The 17,201-nt window shown below is 34.5% G+C and overlaps 1 protein-coding gene across 10 annotated transcripts in view; it reads right to left on the bottom strand.

Annotated features, from left to right (window-relative positions):
* CEP128 (centrosomal protein 128) overlaps positions 1-17,201 on the bottom strand; it is a 102,904-nt gene that overhangs the window by 16,581 nt on the left and 69,122 nt on the right. For 9 of the 10 annotated variants that reach the window (XM_048948604.1, XM_048948603.1, XM_048948606.1 and 6 more), the window contains 3 exons: positions 12,952-12,975; positions 3,929-4,006; positions 1,879-1,992 (listed from right to left, as the gene is read on the bottom strand). In XM_048948604.1, the coding sequence (XP_048804561.1) occupies positions 1,879-1,992; positions 3,929-4,006; positions 12,952-12,975 (216 nt within the window). Of the gene's footprint in view, positions 1-1,878; positions 1,993-3,928; positions 4,007-10,705; positions 11,838-12,951; positions 12,976-17,201 lie in introns of those variants that run through there. The other variant, XM_048948605.1, reaches the window with a different exon arrangement.

Raw genomic sequence — 17,201 nt, forward strand, 5'->3', positions numbered from 1 at the left:
ATGATTTTTTTAATACTTACATGCATTTAACTAAGTGGTCAGTTGTTTTTAGCAGGGAAACAGTCCTAGAATACTTTAATCTGTTCAAAATAACAATCTTTAGGTTTCTTCTAGCTTTTTCTTTTGATTTTGCATTAGTTGGTATTCTTTATTCCTTATTTTATTATTACTGGTTATATTTACCTCCTTTTTCCCTAATTTCTTCTTTAGCTACTAACAATTAGCTCATCAGTTGAAAAATCACCCTCAACGTCTGACATCCTTTATTAGCTGAAATGTTACACTTTGACCTATACGAACGCAAATTATGATTTTGCTGACATTCTAAGCAACAGGTATTTCACAGCCAGTGTCTTCAAGCAATATTATCTACCAAATATCTGTCAACTTCACACAGGAGAAACATAACACTGTGCAGAGCATGAATCAAAACCATCACAAACAATGAACTTTGATGTCCTCCAGACTACAATCCTTCACCAATCAATTTTAGAGACTCCCTACTAACTAACAGTAAACACTTTTTAAAAATGAAACAACAATGCATTTGAGTCAGTTCCAAGGGAGGGTAAGAAAGGCAAGCATTAAAAACGGATTTTTTAGACTAAGCCAGCCTGACCACTGCAATCAGATTAGCACCCGTCTGTTACTTGTTTTTGAACATTCTGTTCTATTTGTAACAGCTGTGACAGCAAAGAGGGCTGTACGTCATGCAAAAAAACAATTAGAACTGACTAAAAGGAAGTCATTAAATGCTCCTTCTTGTCTAAAGATAGAGGAAACGTCATTTTGGAATCAGCCTTTCACAGATTTTGAACATCACATCAGTAAGCTCAGTCAGTTTAGGTCAATACTATATTCTGTTCTAAGTTGATTGCATTCCACTTAGATTTTCAGTATTTTCCAGATTTCAATGGCCACTGAATTATTAACTCTTGTAAAGGCAAGAGAAATTCCAGAAACTGCAGACTACTAGTAGCAATAGTCTGAAAGTGAATCTGCCCTGTTCTTTTCATACAGAAGAACATGGCTCAGGTAGTTTCACAGTGTTGTCTTACAGCAGCGACTTGTTCAGCTAAAATACTCTATTTTGTCTTTTCCTCTTGTTAAAAAACCTACTGTTAGGTAGGCTCATATTTTAGAAGAAGACTGCTGTGGAGGAAGTGGCGACACAAACAGCCTGAAGTTTTTTTGTAACATGGGGCATGATCCTACATTGGGACCTCAACTGCCAAGAGACACACCTGACACTGTCAATGAATCCTGATTGCAATGGCAGAAAATTCTCAGCTCTCAATTCTGAACATTTATTTCAGCACTACTTGAACAATGTTATTTCTTACTTTTTTACATTACTTGAATTTCAACATTACCTTTAGCAAATCACTACTCTGTTTGCCTCAATTTTGTTTATGTATGAAATAGACATGATTGTAAAGAATACAGAGATGAAGTACTAAAAAAAAACCAACACTATTTGCAGTCTACAAATCAATTAAAAAAAAAAAAAAATTCAGTAGCTCTCTTAAACCTAAAAGGACAAGGGAAAAGCAAACAAACCAATCAAAAAACTGCAAACATAATTTGGCAAAGCAGTGGTACAACCTAAGACTTTAGAATAGTAAAGTACAGATTTGCTTCTCCATGGAATTTTTAAGAGTTTTTGGAATATTTCAGTTTATAACAAAGACAACAAAATGTCACCAAATTTTACAACTACTATAGCAGTTACACAAAACTTTGCCATTCCAGGAAAGAAACAGCAACATTCACATACATTTTTAGTCTGTGTTTGCATCATGAGTTAATATATGCTAAATAACCTTATGTTGCTGACTAAAAGCAATCACAAAACCAAAGTGTAGTACACACACTTACCTTGAATTGTTGGGCTCTTTGTTTTGAGCCTTCCAGCTGCTGCTGCAGAGAAGTCACTATTTCTTTATACTTTGTATACCTCTCCTCAATCATCTCCCTCCTGCAATGGGACTCCTAGAAAAGCATTGAAATATATAAATGATATTGTAATTTGAAAATCAGTTAGCAAAAATTGGTTGGCTACTGCCTATATGGGTATCCAGGATTTTCCATGCAGCTCAGGTGAGAGAATCACTAACTTTCAGAGGCTGAAATACAAGGGCCATATGAAAGTATGATGTTTTTTATGTACAAAAGACTAATATTAAATATTAAAAAGTAATCCTTCATTGGTGATTGATTGTCTGGTAACTCTTTCCAAAATTTCATAGCTTCTAACAAAGGAATTTTGCAATGTATAAAAATTAATTACAGTTTTTTAGAAAAATGTTTTAAGTAACAACTCTTCCAATGACTATTATAACGCGACACTCTCTACACATATTCTGAGTTGCTAATTAGGTTTTGACCTATTCCGACATTTGCTCTGGAAGTAATGATTTTTTATTTTATTATGTTTGCCCACAGTGTCAGAGGTGGATGTTGGTGGCATGGCAACAGAGATCGAACCTTCCCACCAATATTCCATTACATGTTGTTGCTGTGCAACAGATGGCAGCAGAGGGGCAGTCTGATAGAATGGCATATGACTTGGAAGTGCGGATGAAGCAAAGGGATGTCATGGAATTCCCTCATGCGGAAAAAAAACTACATCTTTTCACATTTGTGGATGCTTCCTGAAAGTCTAGAGTTCAAACAGTGGGTGTGAGCACAGCTGAGGCAGTGGGTGATGTGGCAACTGCTGTCAGCAGTGGCAACAATGAAGTGAAAGACAAACCTCATTCCAAACAGCTATGCACAGCTGCCAAACCATGAAATAAAGAGCACGTCAATCAGTATCTTAGCAGAACTTAGCTTATTTGACCAGAGAACTGTGTGTGGAGCTGAATATTGTCTTCAGTGTTTTGGAAATGATAGCAGTATTGTAGGAATATCACAAAGTTTGTGCCAAGTGGGTTGCACAAATGCTCACAGAGAAACAGAAAGAGCACTGTATGCAAGTTTGTCACAACCTATTTAATTGACATGAAGCTAAAGGTGACAGTTTCCTGCATCATGTCATTATCAGTGATGAGATACTGTGTCACCATCATTAGCTGGAGACAAAAAAGCAGTCCATGGAGGAGCAACATGTGAATTTCCCATTGAAGAAAACATTCAAGATGCAGCTGTAAGGGTGTAAACTGATGTGCACTGTCTTTTGCAATAAGAAAGGGGTGATCCTTCTGGATTTCCTGGAATTCAGACAAACCATCAACTGTCTGCTGCTCTATGAAGCTCAAATTTCCAGAGTCAGGCCAGAGAAGGTGACAACCTTTTTCTTGCAACATGAAAAGAGCAGGCTCTGTATCAGTTTGAAGACCATACAACACGTTGCCAGTCTTGTCTGGACAGTCCTACCATGCCCACTGTACACTCTGGATTTGGCATATTCTGACTTCCATATGCTTGGGTAGGTGAAACATGAAATATTGCATAGGCAATATTTTTCAGCAACAGCCCATCATGGCAGCTGTGAAATAGTGGGTCATTTCCCCTGACGAGCACTGCGTGCAGGCTCCTATTTATTGCTGGCAAAAACACACATCTATTGGTGGTGACTACATTGAAAAATACTGCTTTGTAGCTGAGAATTTGCTCTGTCAAACAGTGCTGTGCTCTTTGTATCTGCTGCAGTTTCCATGGAAATAATTAGCATTACTTTCTGAGCAACCTACACATAGTACTAAACGTTTGCTTGCATTATGGAACACCTCACCTGTATTACTACCTACTACTAAATTCATGGCCTCAGTAAAGCTGAGGCAAAAAAAAAAATGGCTTACTGTATGTTTTTGTCATATGTAATTTCATATATCTTGTTAACTGATTTATCTATACATATGGGGTTAACGTTAGTTAATTGAAATAATTTAGAACTACTAAAAGAGTCAAGTGAAGTCCTTCTCACTCCAATATCTTTGAAATCTTCTAAGAGGCTCAGTTTCTCAGGAACAGACTCCAGATGGTCTAAAGCTACTCGAGTACTCTAAAGAAGAGAACACAAGAGAAAACATTAGAAATAAATAAATAAATAAATAATCAACACTCAACTAAACATGCCATTGCTACTATAATTTATAAGCAATTTTTCAAATTACTATAATATAGTACATGAAAAGTGTAGTACTTGTTAGCTTAATTACATGCTGGCTTGTACACATAACAATGAATAATCAATCTCTTTTCATCTTCTCTCTGCAATGTCTCACAAAACTGAACCTGAAGCCAATACACAGTCTTAATATAAACTATATTGGACTGTTGACCTAAGATATTGATTTCTCTGTTTTACTGATTATTTAGTTTAATTAGACCAAAAGTGATACTGGAAAAAGATATTAGGATTTATTTCTATTAAATAATCACCTGGCTAAATCAGTTCTACAGAAATCTGAGTTCTTTTTATTTATGAGACTAATGGGGCTTCTCACGTTCCAGGAAATATTTTTTATCCTTCCACTGCACACTTAGCTAAAAAAGGGCTCTCACCCCATTGTTAAATCCTGAACAAGGAATGGAAGACTCAGTAGGAGAAAAAACAAAGGCTTATCAAGAAGATGAAGTCTAGAATCTGTCTCTTGTTTCAGATTAGATTTTATTCTTCACATAACATATAACAGAATAAGAATACACTAGAGTCAAAAAAATTAGTTATCACAACTAAGAAGTATAAACTTTGTGAGGGCTGGACAAATAGTTTCTTCAAGAACAATATAAAGAGTAAAAAACCAAATGGGAAAAAAAAGCATTGACCAGAAAGGATTTTTAAGATTTCAAGAAACACAGGAAGAATTGTCAGAAGTGAAACAGAGTAAAACAAAGAAGCCTTAGACATTTGGTCAGAACAAGAAAATACAAAGAGAGGGAAAGTAAGGCAGAAATTATCTAGGTATGAACCTAAAACATAATGACTTTTGCCTTTATACTAAAGCAATAATTTAACATCTTAGTTTTTTAAAAGCTGTACAGGAATTATGTAAGAATGAATATATGAAGACATGCCTGGAAGATAAGTAAACCATTTCCTGACATGGGCAGCACTGAGAAAACCCAGTGTAAGTCTTTATTTGCAAAGCTGACATCTGATTTTGACAAATGATGAAAAAACCCTGTAGGGACAGGAAAGTGCATACTTGTGCCAGTCTCTAGTGAAGAAAACAGGGCAATCCAAATTCACAAAATTTTAAATTCAGAACTAATGAGGGTTATTACTTGTAACAAGAAAATAGTACACCCTTCTTTCCCACATGAGTTGATTAGTAGATTTTCCATTTGGCTAGCTGTGCTTAGATCAAAATCATACATATTTTTTTTAATTTTCATAAGAAATTCTGTATTTTAATATGTGACTATTTGCAATCATGTAGGGTTTTTTTTTTCCTTTTTTTTTTTCTTTTTTTTTTTATAAGATCTCTAGGGAGATCTTAAGGGGAATAATACTGTGTTTCCTGTAACATACCTGGTTCTTTACTAGAAAGGAATTACAGAACTTTCACGTATGTATTAACAATGAGTGTTAAAATGGTGCAATCTGGCAGGAGGACTAAATATAACATTGATGTGTTTTCACAGATTATAGCACATAATTGTTTTTAAAGTTGTAAAATACCTGTCTGTTTTTCTCAAATGTTACTATACCTCTCCACTTCAAAGTAAAATTGCCTAGAGGTATCTATCACTCTGATGTTTTCCTCTTGTAAGTATAACTTCTACAACAGAAAGGAAGTAATAATTCATATTTCATGATTCATTTACTTATGTTCATCAAAGCGCCGGTTTTCAACTCCATTAACTTATGATGAACTGTAATGTATGCTGCTTCTTCCCCTGGTACTGGCCTGCATGTGCAATTTTAAGGCTGGGAAATACAGGAGACACAACAGACTTTAAGCAATAAAAATCTCTACCTGCTCTTGTAAACATAATCTTAATTATAAGTAAATTAAAATACTAATTCACAGCATTCAGCAGTTATTCCTGGTATCACACAGATCTGACAGTCTGAAATTTTTGATTCCAAAAAGCAATTCCCCTAGTCCTTCAGAAACACACTTTTTCCTCACAGGGAAACAACAACAAAACCGTAATAGAACTCTGTATCTTTTCTTTGTCCAGCACCAAATTAAACCATAAATAATTTTGCTGAAAGATTTTACTTGTGAACTGTAGGAAAACAAACATTAGGTATGTGATACAAAGTTGAAATAAAACTGTAGGGGAGACAGGGCACAATTAATGTAGTGGTGCCTCAGGATCCAATTAAATACTTTCAATTTATAGAATATTCCTCTTCCAACCAGAATATTTTTTTTTAACCTGTGATCCACTCATATGAAAGGAACTCAGACCATAAGTGTAAGTCCATCCATTAAGCCATTCAACATTCAGCTCCTTCTCAAAATTTCTGTGCCAAGTCCCAATGTCAACACTGCCACTAAGTGAAGGAGGATGCTCATCATTTGTTCTTTTTAGGTACCTCCTAAATACATCCCCTCTATTTCACGTACTACTTGTGAAAAAATTTAGTTGTGCCTCAGCTTGCTCCCATTAGAAATGTGAAACTACTGTTACATTATTAATTCTCATCTGGAAAGCAGAAGATCAACCTCTGTGCTATGGGCATACTCAGTGCTTAGTTTCAGGGTCTTATCAACAGTGGATAAGGGACAATAAATGCAGCTTGAATTTCTGATAGTTTTTTTGGATTCCTATAAAATAATTGGCTTTGAGCTAACCACTACTGATCATGATCCAGATCATAAGGAAAATGATACAAAATAATTTGCTAATTCAGTGCTTAATAACTATCAGAAAAGATAAATCAACACTGATCATAATTAAAAAGAAAAATAAGAAATAAAAAAGCTAATTATTAATTCACAGTGTGTTTGCAACACCTTGCCTACTGAGTACAGCAGTGGGAATTTGTGTCAGAAGAGAAACAGAAATAGAGAAAGCTTAGAGAAGAGCAACAAGAATGACCAAAATTATTGAATGTTTTTTCCATGCAAGTAGTGAATAAATAGAAACATTCAATAAAGCAGGATTCTTCAGCAAAGGCAGGTACCTGAAGGGAGAAATGACCAATTTGCTTAAAATCACAAATCACATAATGATAGAAATGTTTATATCAATTTTGAAAGAATATGTGTCCGTTCATGACTAAGAAGCCTCACTGACCTTTGAATGGCTGCAATCTGACCAAATGACTGAAAATAAAATATATGCTGCTCCTGTACATACATGATTCCCTAAGCATTACATTTTGGTCATTGTTGTACTTTGCCTGCGTTTACATTCTAAAATACTTGATGATCTCGAGGGTCTTTTCCAACCTGAGCAATTCTGATTCTATGATCAGAATAACATACATAAGCGTATTCAGAGGAAAAATATATTCCTTTTTCATAAAACTAATGAATAGAACTGTGGCAATGAACAAACCAAAATGGAAAAAGAAAAATCAATATTTCTTAGGGGAATTTGGATGAAGAAGGTGGCAACAATATCTTGAACAATGAGAGGGAGAGGTAACGAAACAGCTTCTAGCTGACCGACAGAAATTTGTCCAGCAATTTAGTGAAACACACAGCAATCTCTTCAGCATGGATTAAATGCCACACTTGTATCATTAATGACTACACTCCATTCTATTAAGAGAGATGGATTTAGCCATACAAGATAAAATGTAATAAAGGATATTGAATGCACCTGACACAGAAGGCAATTAAGCATTGTTAACTTTTTTCCAAGAAACTGGAAAGCTATATGCCCTAATACATACAAACAATCCTAAAGCAAGCAAATGCATCTGTCTGCTCATTATTTAAAGGGGAACAGAAGGTACTGATACAGTGAACTGATTGTACTGATAAGAGGAAAACCAATTGTATTGAGTGAAGCTGTATTCATGATATTTTATTTAACAGCAGACTCCTCCATAGAGTGCGTGCTATTTATCCTTGTGTTTTTAAAATAAAGGCTATTTGCTTTGAAAGGGGGCATTTTATATTCTTAAAGAAGAATAAAACAAATTAGTCATTTTCCATGACACCATACAAACACTTTTATATTTAAACTGCATGTGAACAGCTAATCCTCCTCCTATACTGATGCAAATGTCGCACGCTGTCTCAAGAGACAGATCTAAATCAAGATCAGATACACATATTATTTTTAGTCTCAAAGCCGCAATGCTAAACTCAAATAAATCAAAGCAGATTTGTGCATAGTTCTCGTAAAGTTTAGCTTTATAGTCAATATATTGAAAACACAAGCACAAACCAGAAACCAAACTTCACTGACTTTCACGTTAGCGTCGGTTTCTTTTTTTGAGGTAAAAATAAATGTCTATTTGAATAACACATATTTTTGAATATTAGATCTGACTTCAGTAACATTTAGCCAGTCCCCAAAGAATATCCATAAAAAGATTAACTGCAACTGTAATTTTAACTGACTGTAATGTTTTTCATCAGGGAATTACATGCAATTCAGATGAAAGTTGAAGATGACCTATGAGGAATGTTGAAGGTGACCTATGATATCTTATTCTTAAATCAACTTTGCAAATTGAATACCTAAATAACAAGAGTAGGATGTTTCCAGCATGTTTAAAGATATTTTTTGATTTCCTTGTTAATCTACAAAACTGTGTAATGTCAGCTTCCATCTCCAGCAGTATACTGATCATACATCTTATGATCTTTTAACGCAAGTGTGGTTTTCTTTAAGAGATCCTAGATTCATTGTTGACCTCTATATGCCAGGAAAATTTCACTCTAACTGGATCATTCTGTGATCTAGAACATTTTCCATACAGAGGAAAATATATATTTTGTATCATTTTATTGCTTCTTAACTATTCTGTTGTTTTGGTGATTTCAGCACATTATCTTAATAAATTTACCTTCACAAAGATAAACGTAAAACCCGGTTATACAACATGCATGTTCAATTGGTTTTCATTAAACCACATCGTTTCATTGAGGTTCAAAGTCCTAAGATTTTTTAAGCAAAAACTGCACTTATACTAATCAAAACCAGCATATCTTTGTTAAGAAAGCATTGCAAATGTCAAACTAACTGAACTTTCAATTCAGACTCCAGATGTTTTTGCAGAGGGTGGGCACCATTTTAATTAAGAGAGCTTCATGGATGCTTCCTTTCCCATTCACAGGAACATGAACCATTACTTTTCACATTCATGATCACTCATCATCCCTATGGTAACTACAAGAATTGTTTACATGGAAAAGTATTAGGAAAGTATTTCATGAATTTTCAGTTGTTTGATGCATACTAGCAGCTGGAAATGTGGAGGAGGTAGTGAGTAAAACCTTTTGGCAAGCCAGATCTATGTGAATCATCAACCAGCATTCTGATTGCTACCAGGGGTAAACAGAAAATGTTTTTGAGAATCAATTCCTTATCATTTACTAAGATTTTATCAAGAGACACCCAGGAATCATTACAGGAAATTAAAAAAAATATAGCTCAAGAGGCAGTGGGTGTAACGTAATGTTAGTAGTACACATTCGTAAAAGGTAAAAAAGCTTCCTTGCCATTCAAAATGGTTACTTCAATTTTATGAAGCTTTGCAGGCTAGACACGTACATTTACATGTAATTTAATTTTTTTGTCACTAACATTATTTCATTAAGCCTTTCTGAATGCATTACAAAAAATTAAATCACACAGCCCTCACAGGAAAGAAGAAATAGCGTTCTCTCTTACAGCTGAGAAAAAATGAAATACGAAGAAGTGTTTTAACCAAATTAGTGTCAGAATAGGAAAAAAAAATAGTAATTTGGCTTATAGATTTCCTCATTTTAATCAAATGTTGAATGACAATGAAAGAATTAAAAAAAACACATGGTAGCACAATGTAATAAATATTTTTACTTTTCCTAATAGAAAATCAAGCTTATTTTGTTTTATCAAAATATGGCAAAACTATTCAGTATTTTCCATATGTAGAAAATGTTACAGTAACTTCACAATACCAAAAGAAACTCCCTGTCCAGAGAATCTAAGGGCTATGTTAGGAAGAGTGTTGCCAGTAGGTTAGTCAGAATAGGAATAGGAATAAAAGAACAGGAAAAAATGAAGAGGGATAAGAGTAGGAGCAGAAAATTTAGGTTGGAGAAGACCTTCAAGCTCATCAAGTCCACTGTCAATCTGACCTACTAAGTTCCATCGTTAAACATTGTCCCTTAGTGTCATGTCCACGCATCTCTTAAATAAATGACATGATCCATCCCCTACACTCAGCACTGATGAGACACATCTAGTGTTCTACATAAGAGACATGGACATACCATAAAGAATCCAGCAAAGAGCAAATAACATTGTTTAAGGGACTGGACTGAAGCATCTCTCCTATGAAGAAAGGCTGAGAGAGTTGGGACTGTTCACCCCAGGAAAGGGAAAGCTCAGGAGGGATATCATTAATGTGTACAAATATCTACAGGAAGGGTGTAAAGAAGATGGAGTGAGGCTCTTTTCAGTAGTGCCCGGTTACAGGACAAGAGGTAATGGGTACAAACTGGAACACCAGAAATTGTCTGACCATCAAGAAGCAATTGTGTACTGTATGGGCGGCTGAGCACTGGCAAGAGAAAAGAGTTGTAGAGCTTCCTCCTGGGAGATTTTCAAAAGCCCCCTGAGCAATGGGGCCTTGCTCAGTGACCTTCGGAGACCCCTTCCAACTTCAACTGTTTCATGATTCTGTGAAGTATTATATTATTAATATCACCATGGCAGAATATAAAGTTATTAGATCAAGTTGCAAACCACACGCAATAACTATTTATAAATAAATATGAAACAGGAGAGGGTCAATAAATATGAAACAACTCATCCTGACTTCCAAGAACAGAGCAGTTTAATAAAGTTTACAGAATTCTCCACATTTTGCAGTGTTTCTTTCTTTAAGGAACTTTAGCAATAAATACATACATCAATATTTTAAACATTTGTTTAAAAATATACATTAAGATATTCTGATCATGCTTATATGCAATTTTTCTATTCAGTCTCAACACAAGTATATTCTTTCCAATGTTATGCCTTAAATTATTTTAGTAACTCATTTTTTTCAAAATAGTGAAAAACAGTTTTGCTAAACAGTCATTTTAAAAATAATTATGTCAGTTTCTGAGGGAAGAGTGATAAGAATGTTAGAAATATACGCATACATCTTTAGTCTGTGGAATTTGTGCAGACTAATTGGAATATGTAAGTTAGAAAGATGTGAATTCCACTATTTTTGAATCCTACTCTAAATTCAAAAACTAGGCAAAAGACGACAAATAAGTATAAATGGGAGAGCAATGCAAAAAAAAAAATTAATCATATTTTAACAATGTTCTTTAACAGAAAAAAAGATACAAAATGCTAGTGAAGAAAAAATTAAAGGTGGCGATTTTAGCAAAAAAAAAGAAAAAGAAAAGAATAAGTAAAATATCAAAGAGCAGGGAGAAGAGAATAGCTAAGTAGTAAGTGGAATAGCCGCGTCGGAGGAGCAGACAGCAGCAAGGAAGAAGGTAAGGAGAGCATTAGAAGAAAAGATGCACCTGGCTATGAGCAGCCAAAGTTATTGGTGGGAGTGAGCAGAAGGAACTGGAGACCCTTGGGAAAATTCTGTACCCCCAGTGAAAGGAAGTGACACACTGGCTCGCTGATAAAAGGAAAGGAAAGGGAGAGGCAGGCAGGATGACGCTGCTCCTCTCCCAGGCATTTGTATAAGATCAAAGAGCTGCTGTGTTCTGGGAGGATCAGAAGGCCTTTGATGTAATGGTAGTCTTGGCAAGACACTACAGAAGCAAACCAAACACAGAAGTATTAACCCTTAGATTTTAAAAATTACTAAATATTCATGCATGCAAAGTGGGACAGCCATGAAATAATCACAAGAGCAGACTTTGCTTATTGATAGAAGCCACACAGAAAGAAAGAAAAAGAGCCCGAACTTGGACAGTGTCAGGCAGTCATGTAATCTCTCTGCATTGGGGACTGTCACCCTTTCAATTCTTCACCTTCTTCAATTCTTCAAAAAAAAAATTCTTCAATTCTTCACAGAAAACTGATGCAACTTTGAGCCTGCTACTACAATAGAGGAATCTAGGAGCTTTCACATTGCTGAGTGTGTTCAAACAGAAATTTGTTTTACTGTTATTCAAAGCCTTAATTTCATTAACATAATATATGACTTAAATTGAAACGTAGATGTTCACAGTGAAAAGGAAATTTCAGTCAAAAAAACAATCTTGCAGAATACTTACAACATTAATGGAGTTATTCTGAATTTATGACATTATAACGAAAAGCCAAATAAAATCCAGAAAAGTCCAATCCAAATAATCTATGCAGGTGATACCCTCTCTTTTGGGTTCTCTACAGAAAACAGCAAGTTTTCTTACTATCAAAGCATATATAAGGCACGTATTCACAGGAATAACTGGTTGATTTCCAAGAAAATTTCTCAGTCTCTACCAAGGTGGAGGGAACTGACAAAGACTGTGATGTAGTTCACCAGGCAGCTTACCTCAGTTCATGACAAATTGTTGGCAGAGTATATGCAAGCCTGCCTAATTGTCATGTAAGCAAACCATGATTAAGAGACACTTCTGAGCAGAACTAATTCACACAGCATTATGTGAAGCATCAAGACTCTCACTTTGAGAATTAACTCCCGACAAATGTGAAATGAACTATACAGAAAAGTATACTACTTTAAATTTTATATAACTGGTGCTCAAATACTGTAATGAAAACCTAAATAGAAAGGTGCAGTGCAAAAATATCATGCATCTTCAATGGCAATAAAAAATCCAAATGGCAACCTTTTTTAAAAAAATATGTAAAAATTACATTTTGAATCAAGTAGTTTCATTATGATTGGTCTGAAAATAAATTTAAGAAACTTACCTTTTCTAAGGACATAATTCGTTCCTACAAATAAAGGAGAACAAGAAGTTAGAAAGCTAAGAATATAAATGAAACATAAGTTGAATAAGAAGGAAATGCTACTTTTAGTTTTCATGAAACTGTTACTTAGAGAGAAACTGCTGTATCTAACTCAACCTCTAACCCATTTATCAAACTATCTTACTTAAAACTCTGCACTAAAGGAAATTAAAAAGCAACTTCCCAGAAAAGAAGAATTTGAACAAAATTTATTTATACCAATATTTTTTTTTTTCAAAATAGTATATTTTTAAAAAACAGCTAGATTTTCAATATTGTAGATTTTACTCACACATCCCAGAGTTTGGCTTTTCTTTCTGATCACCAGTGGCTGTAAATCTAGAGTGCTTTGGAGCTTATGCCACAGTAGCATCTATTTCAATTTTCTTTAGTTTTCTTTAAGGTATTTATTTAGAAAAGTAAAATATAAGTTCCAGAGCATTATTCTGTTACCAGAAATTGCTTTGAAGAACAACTAACAACATCTTGTTGCTGCTTAAATAAAGCCTAATATCAGACAAAAACAAAAGTAAAATGAGTTTGTGTCGGCTTTAGCACAAAATATGCAGAAGATAGAACTTATGTATATTGTAACATCGTTTCCCATTGAAAAGTATCTTTGAGAAATAGCAAGCTGTTAAAATCCAGATAAAAAAAGATTAATGTTGTATTTCAAGGAATTTGAGAATAAATATATTTAAAGTGTTTAGTTGAGCTCACCTGACTATTCAGTTGAAAATGTGACCATTAAAACATCACAAGAATCCTTACTTCCTTAAAATATTACCTTATGAAAGTATAGGAGGGTTTTTTTTTGTTTTTTGGTTTTTTTTTTTTGTTTGTTTGTTTGTTTTTTTACTTTCTGGGTGAATTAAGTTAAGAATTCTTAAAATTTTTCCTGTTGTTTTCCTCCTAATAAGTGACAATTATTATAATAACCTGGATTTATTCCTAAGACATCCAAAGACAGACAAAAAATTATGATAAAATATTATACAAAAAACTAAATGTAACTTATTTTGAGATGTCCGTGTCTTCATAAAAACACACTGGGCATTGCAAACATTTATTTAAAGACTCTGGGAGAAAAGAAACCAAACTAATTACTGTAAAAAAAAAAAAAAAAGGCATTTACAGATCTCAAATTTGTGGTGATAGTAAACAGCGGTTCAGATATAAATGTTTTCAGTTAAGAAGAACTAGTTGAATAATAGTCTTAGAATCAGCATGGCATAAGTAGGATGATTCCAGTGATAGAATAAATTTAGTTTTCAGAATGACTCGAGGCTACCAAAATTCTGAAAACAGAGTAAATTCTTAGAATCTCAGCACATTTTCTAAACCACCATGTAATGTATTTGGAAATCTATCACAGATTATTTATGCATTATCAATATATATATGTCCAAATTAAGACTATTTTGTCAAATTTTTTACATTTGTGTGTCACTAATTTCAAAGCAAATTAAAATGGCTTGCAATTGTTTTCACAGAGAACGTGCATGCAGTTGAATATTGCAATCATGCATATTACAATATTTTCAAGAAAGCCATAGTTTAAACCATGGAACAACTTACACAAAAAGGAAGGAGAAAACCTTAAAATCATAGGCCTTAACATCGAATGACATAATAAAAGAAGTGAGGTTATTTGAAAGTGAGAATATTGAAAATGTTCCAGACTCCTCAGAAGAAAAAAATATATATATGAATATGAGAGTACATGAGAGTACATGTAACAACAGAGTGAGCATACGTGTAATGAGAGCATAGATATTTTCATATTTAATTATATAAACTCACCCAAATTTGCGTATAACACAGAAACTCTAATAAAAAATATGAAATCATTTCAAGATGCAGAACTAAGAATACAGTGATATATTCCTGTATTGGTCTCTGACCTTTTAATCCCTATATCAAAGAACAGCATATATTTACATTAAAAACTCAATCCTCACCATATAATACAAGACCACAATGAATACTGTATTGAAATATAAAAAGATTTATATCTTCCACTTTATGAAGTATTATTTTGCCTTTGCCATGCCAAGTTGCAATCCAACATATTCCCTAAGTGGAAGCCAAAGTGAAAACTGCATGTTCAAGAATCTTCATAAAGGTGTTCCTTTCTCACTGTCAGCTGAGGGCATTGCAGAAGCACTAATTTTACTTCTCTGTATTTGAATGAGAAATATTGGTTATTTTCTGGATCTTTAGGTAACTGTAAACATATTGCTTCCTCAAAAGGAAATGGGAGCAAAATTAATTCTATTTATTTAGAACCTGTTAAGCTTCATTAAAATCCCCTCAAAAATGAGTAAACTAAAAATACAACGAAAACCACATCTCTAACTCTGAGTAATATTCTAGGTAACTGATGCAGAGACATTGCAAAGAACCTAAAGATATCCTTGATCATAATTTGCCCACTGCAATGCACTAATTTCTCATACTTTTCCTTACACCTCTAGCTTTTCTATGACTATGGTCAGTGTTCAAGGTTCAAGTATGAAGAAATAACTCTCTCAGTCATGGTACTGACTGATCGCAATTGTTTGTCCATAGTATAAATGATAATTTTTCTGCCTACCTGTTTCCTCAACACACTTTTTACATAGAGTCTATTTAGATTAAAAAAAAAAAAAAAAAAGCATAAAGAATTTATATTCTTCATACAATTCTTTGTATATATAAGATGCTTATTAAGGATCATAGAAATTGTACACAAAAAGATATCAGCAATCTCCTAGAGAAGAATGAACTGGTCAGGCCATAATATCTGAGAAATCTTATTCCAGCAGGCTATAAGCCTCTGGAGCAAGAGTATTATTTATACACTAGTGGTCATTCATATGTGAAATAACTACCTTCCAGCAGTCTACTTCAATTAAAGCTTTCATTCATTACTAACTAAACATATGCTTTGCTGAACTGGGACTCAGGGGAAAAAAAAAAGAAGAGCCACGCCACCTGGTCTACAAGAGTGGAAGTTTCAGCTTTAGGAAATGCTACAGTTAAAGGAACTCTCACCTCCACTTCCTATGCTTCGTATACTGAGGTACAATAGCATGGGGATTATAAAATTGAATCATATAATGGTTTGGGCTGAATCTTAAAAAACATCTAGTTCCAAATGCCTGCCTGAGCCAAGTTGCCACACACTACATCGGGCCCAGAGCCCCATCCAGCCTGGCCTTGGAAAGCTTTCAGGTATAAGGCATTCATAGCTTCTCTGGGCGGTCTGCTCCAGCACCTCCCCAACCCAGATAAAAACTTTCCTCTTAATTCTGAATCTAAATCTCCTCTTAGTTTAAAACCATTTCCCCTTGCCCTATCACTGTCTGCCTGTGTAAAAAAATAGCTTGCATCTTTTTTTCTATAAACTCCCTTTAAGTACTGGAAGGCCACAATGAGGTCTCCCCAGAGCCTACTCTTCTCCAAGCTAAATAAACTAAACTCCTTCAGCCTTTCTTCATAGGAGAGGTGCTCCAGCCCTTTGATCACCTCCTCTTGACTTACTCCAACAGCTCTACATCCTTCTTGTGTTGGGGCTAGCAAAGCTGTAAATATTCTACCACTATAAAATTAGAATATAGAAGAATGAAGTACACCAGATTGGGAAACCATTTTGAAACATATTGATGGTTCTGGACAAATTACTATATAGAAAAATAATTTATGCTCTTGCTAAGTACTTCATGAAAGCATGTGCATTTGAAGAATTAAAAACTGCTATGAAGCACTCAAGTACAAATAGAGCAGACAGAGCAGTACAAGCGACACACCTAAACAGAATGGCCAGTTAGTGAAGGACATAGTTGACAGACCATCAGAAATATACACGTGCACACAAGACGTTCATTTGATGGAACATTTCTCCAGTATAACATTACTCCTTATTCAGTTGGAAGGAACATAATTAGAACAATTTGTCAACTATAGTGCTTCACAGGAAAGTAGATACAGAATTGCTTCACATGAAAGGCGATCATTTTACATTGATGTAACTAGATATGCACCTGTGTAAACTGCTTGCGCAGACAAGCTCTCAGCCCTGTTGAACTTGAGCTGCCAGAAAGCTAAGCCAAATTTTTTGTTTGAGCAGGAAACAGCTGGATTGGTGTGTTGTGTAACCTTTGGGTCTCGCAACTTGTCTCTTTTTACCGGATCAAGCTGTTTCTACACTAAGCTTTTGATATTTCTAG

Source organism: Lagopus muta, chromosome 6 (genome assembly GCF_023343835.1).
Source record: "Lagopus muta isolate bLagMut1 chromosome 6, bLagMut1 primary, whole genome shotgun sequence".
NCBI classification, from domain to species: domain Eukaryota; kingdom Metazoa; phylum Chordata; class Aves; order Galliformes; family Phasianidae; genus Lagopus; species Lagopus muta.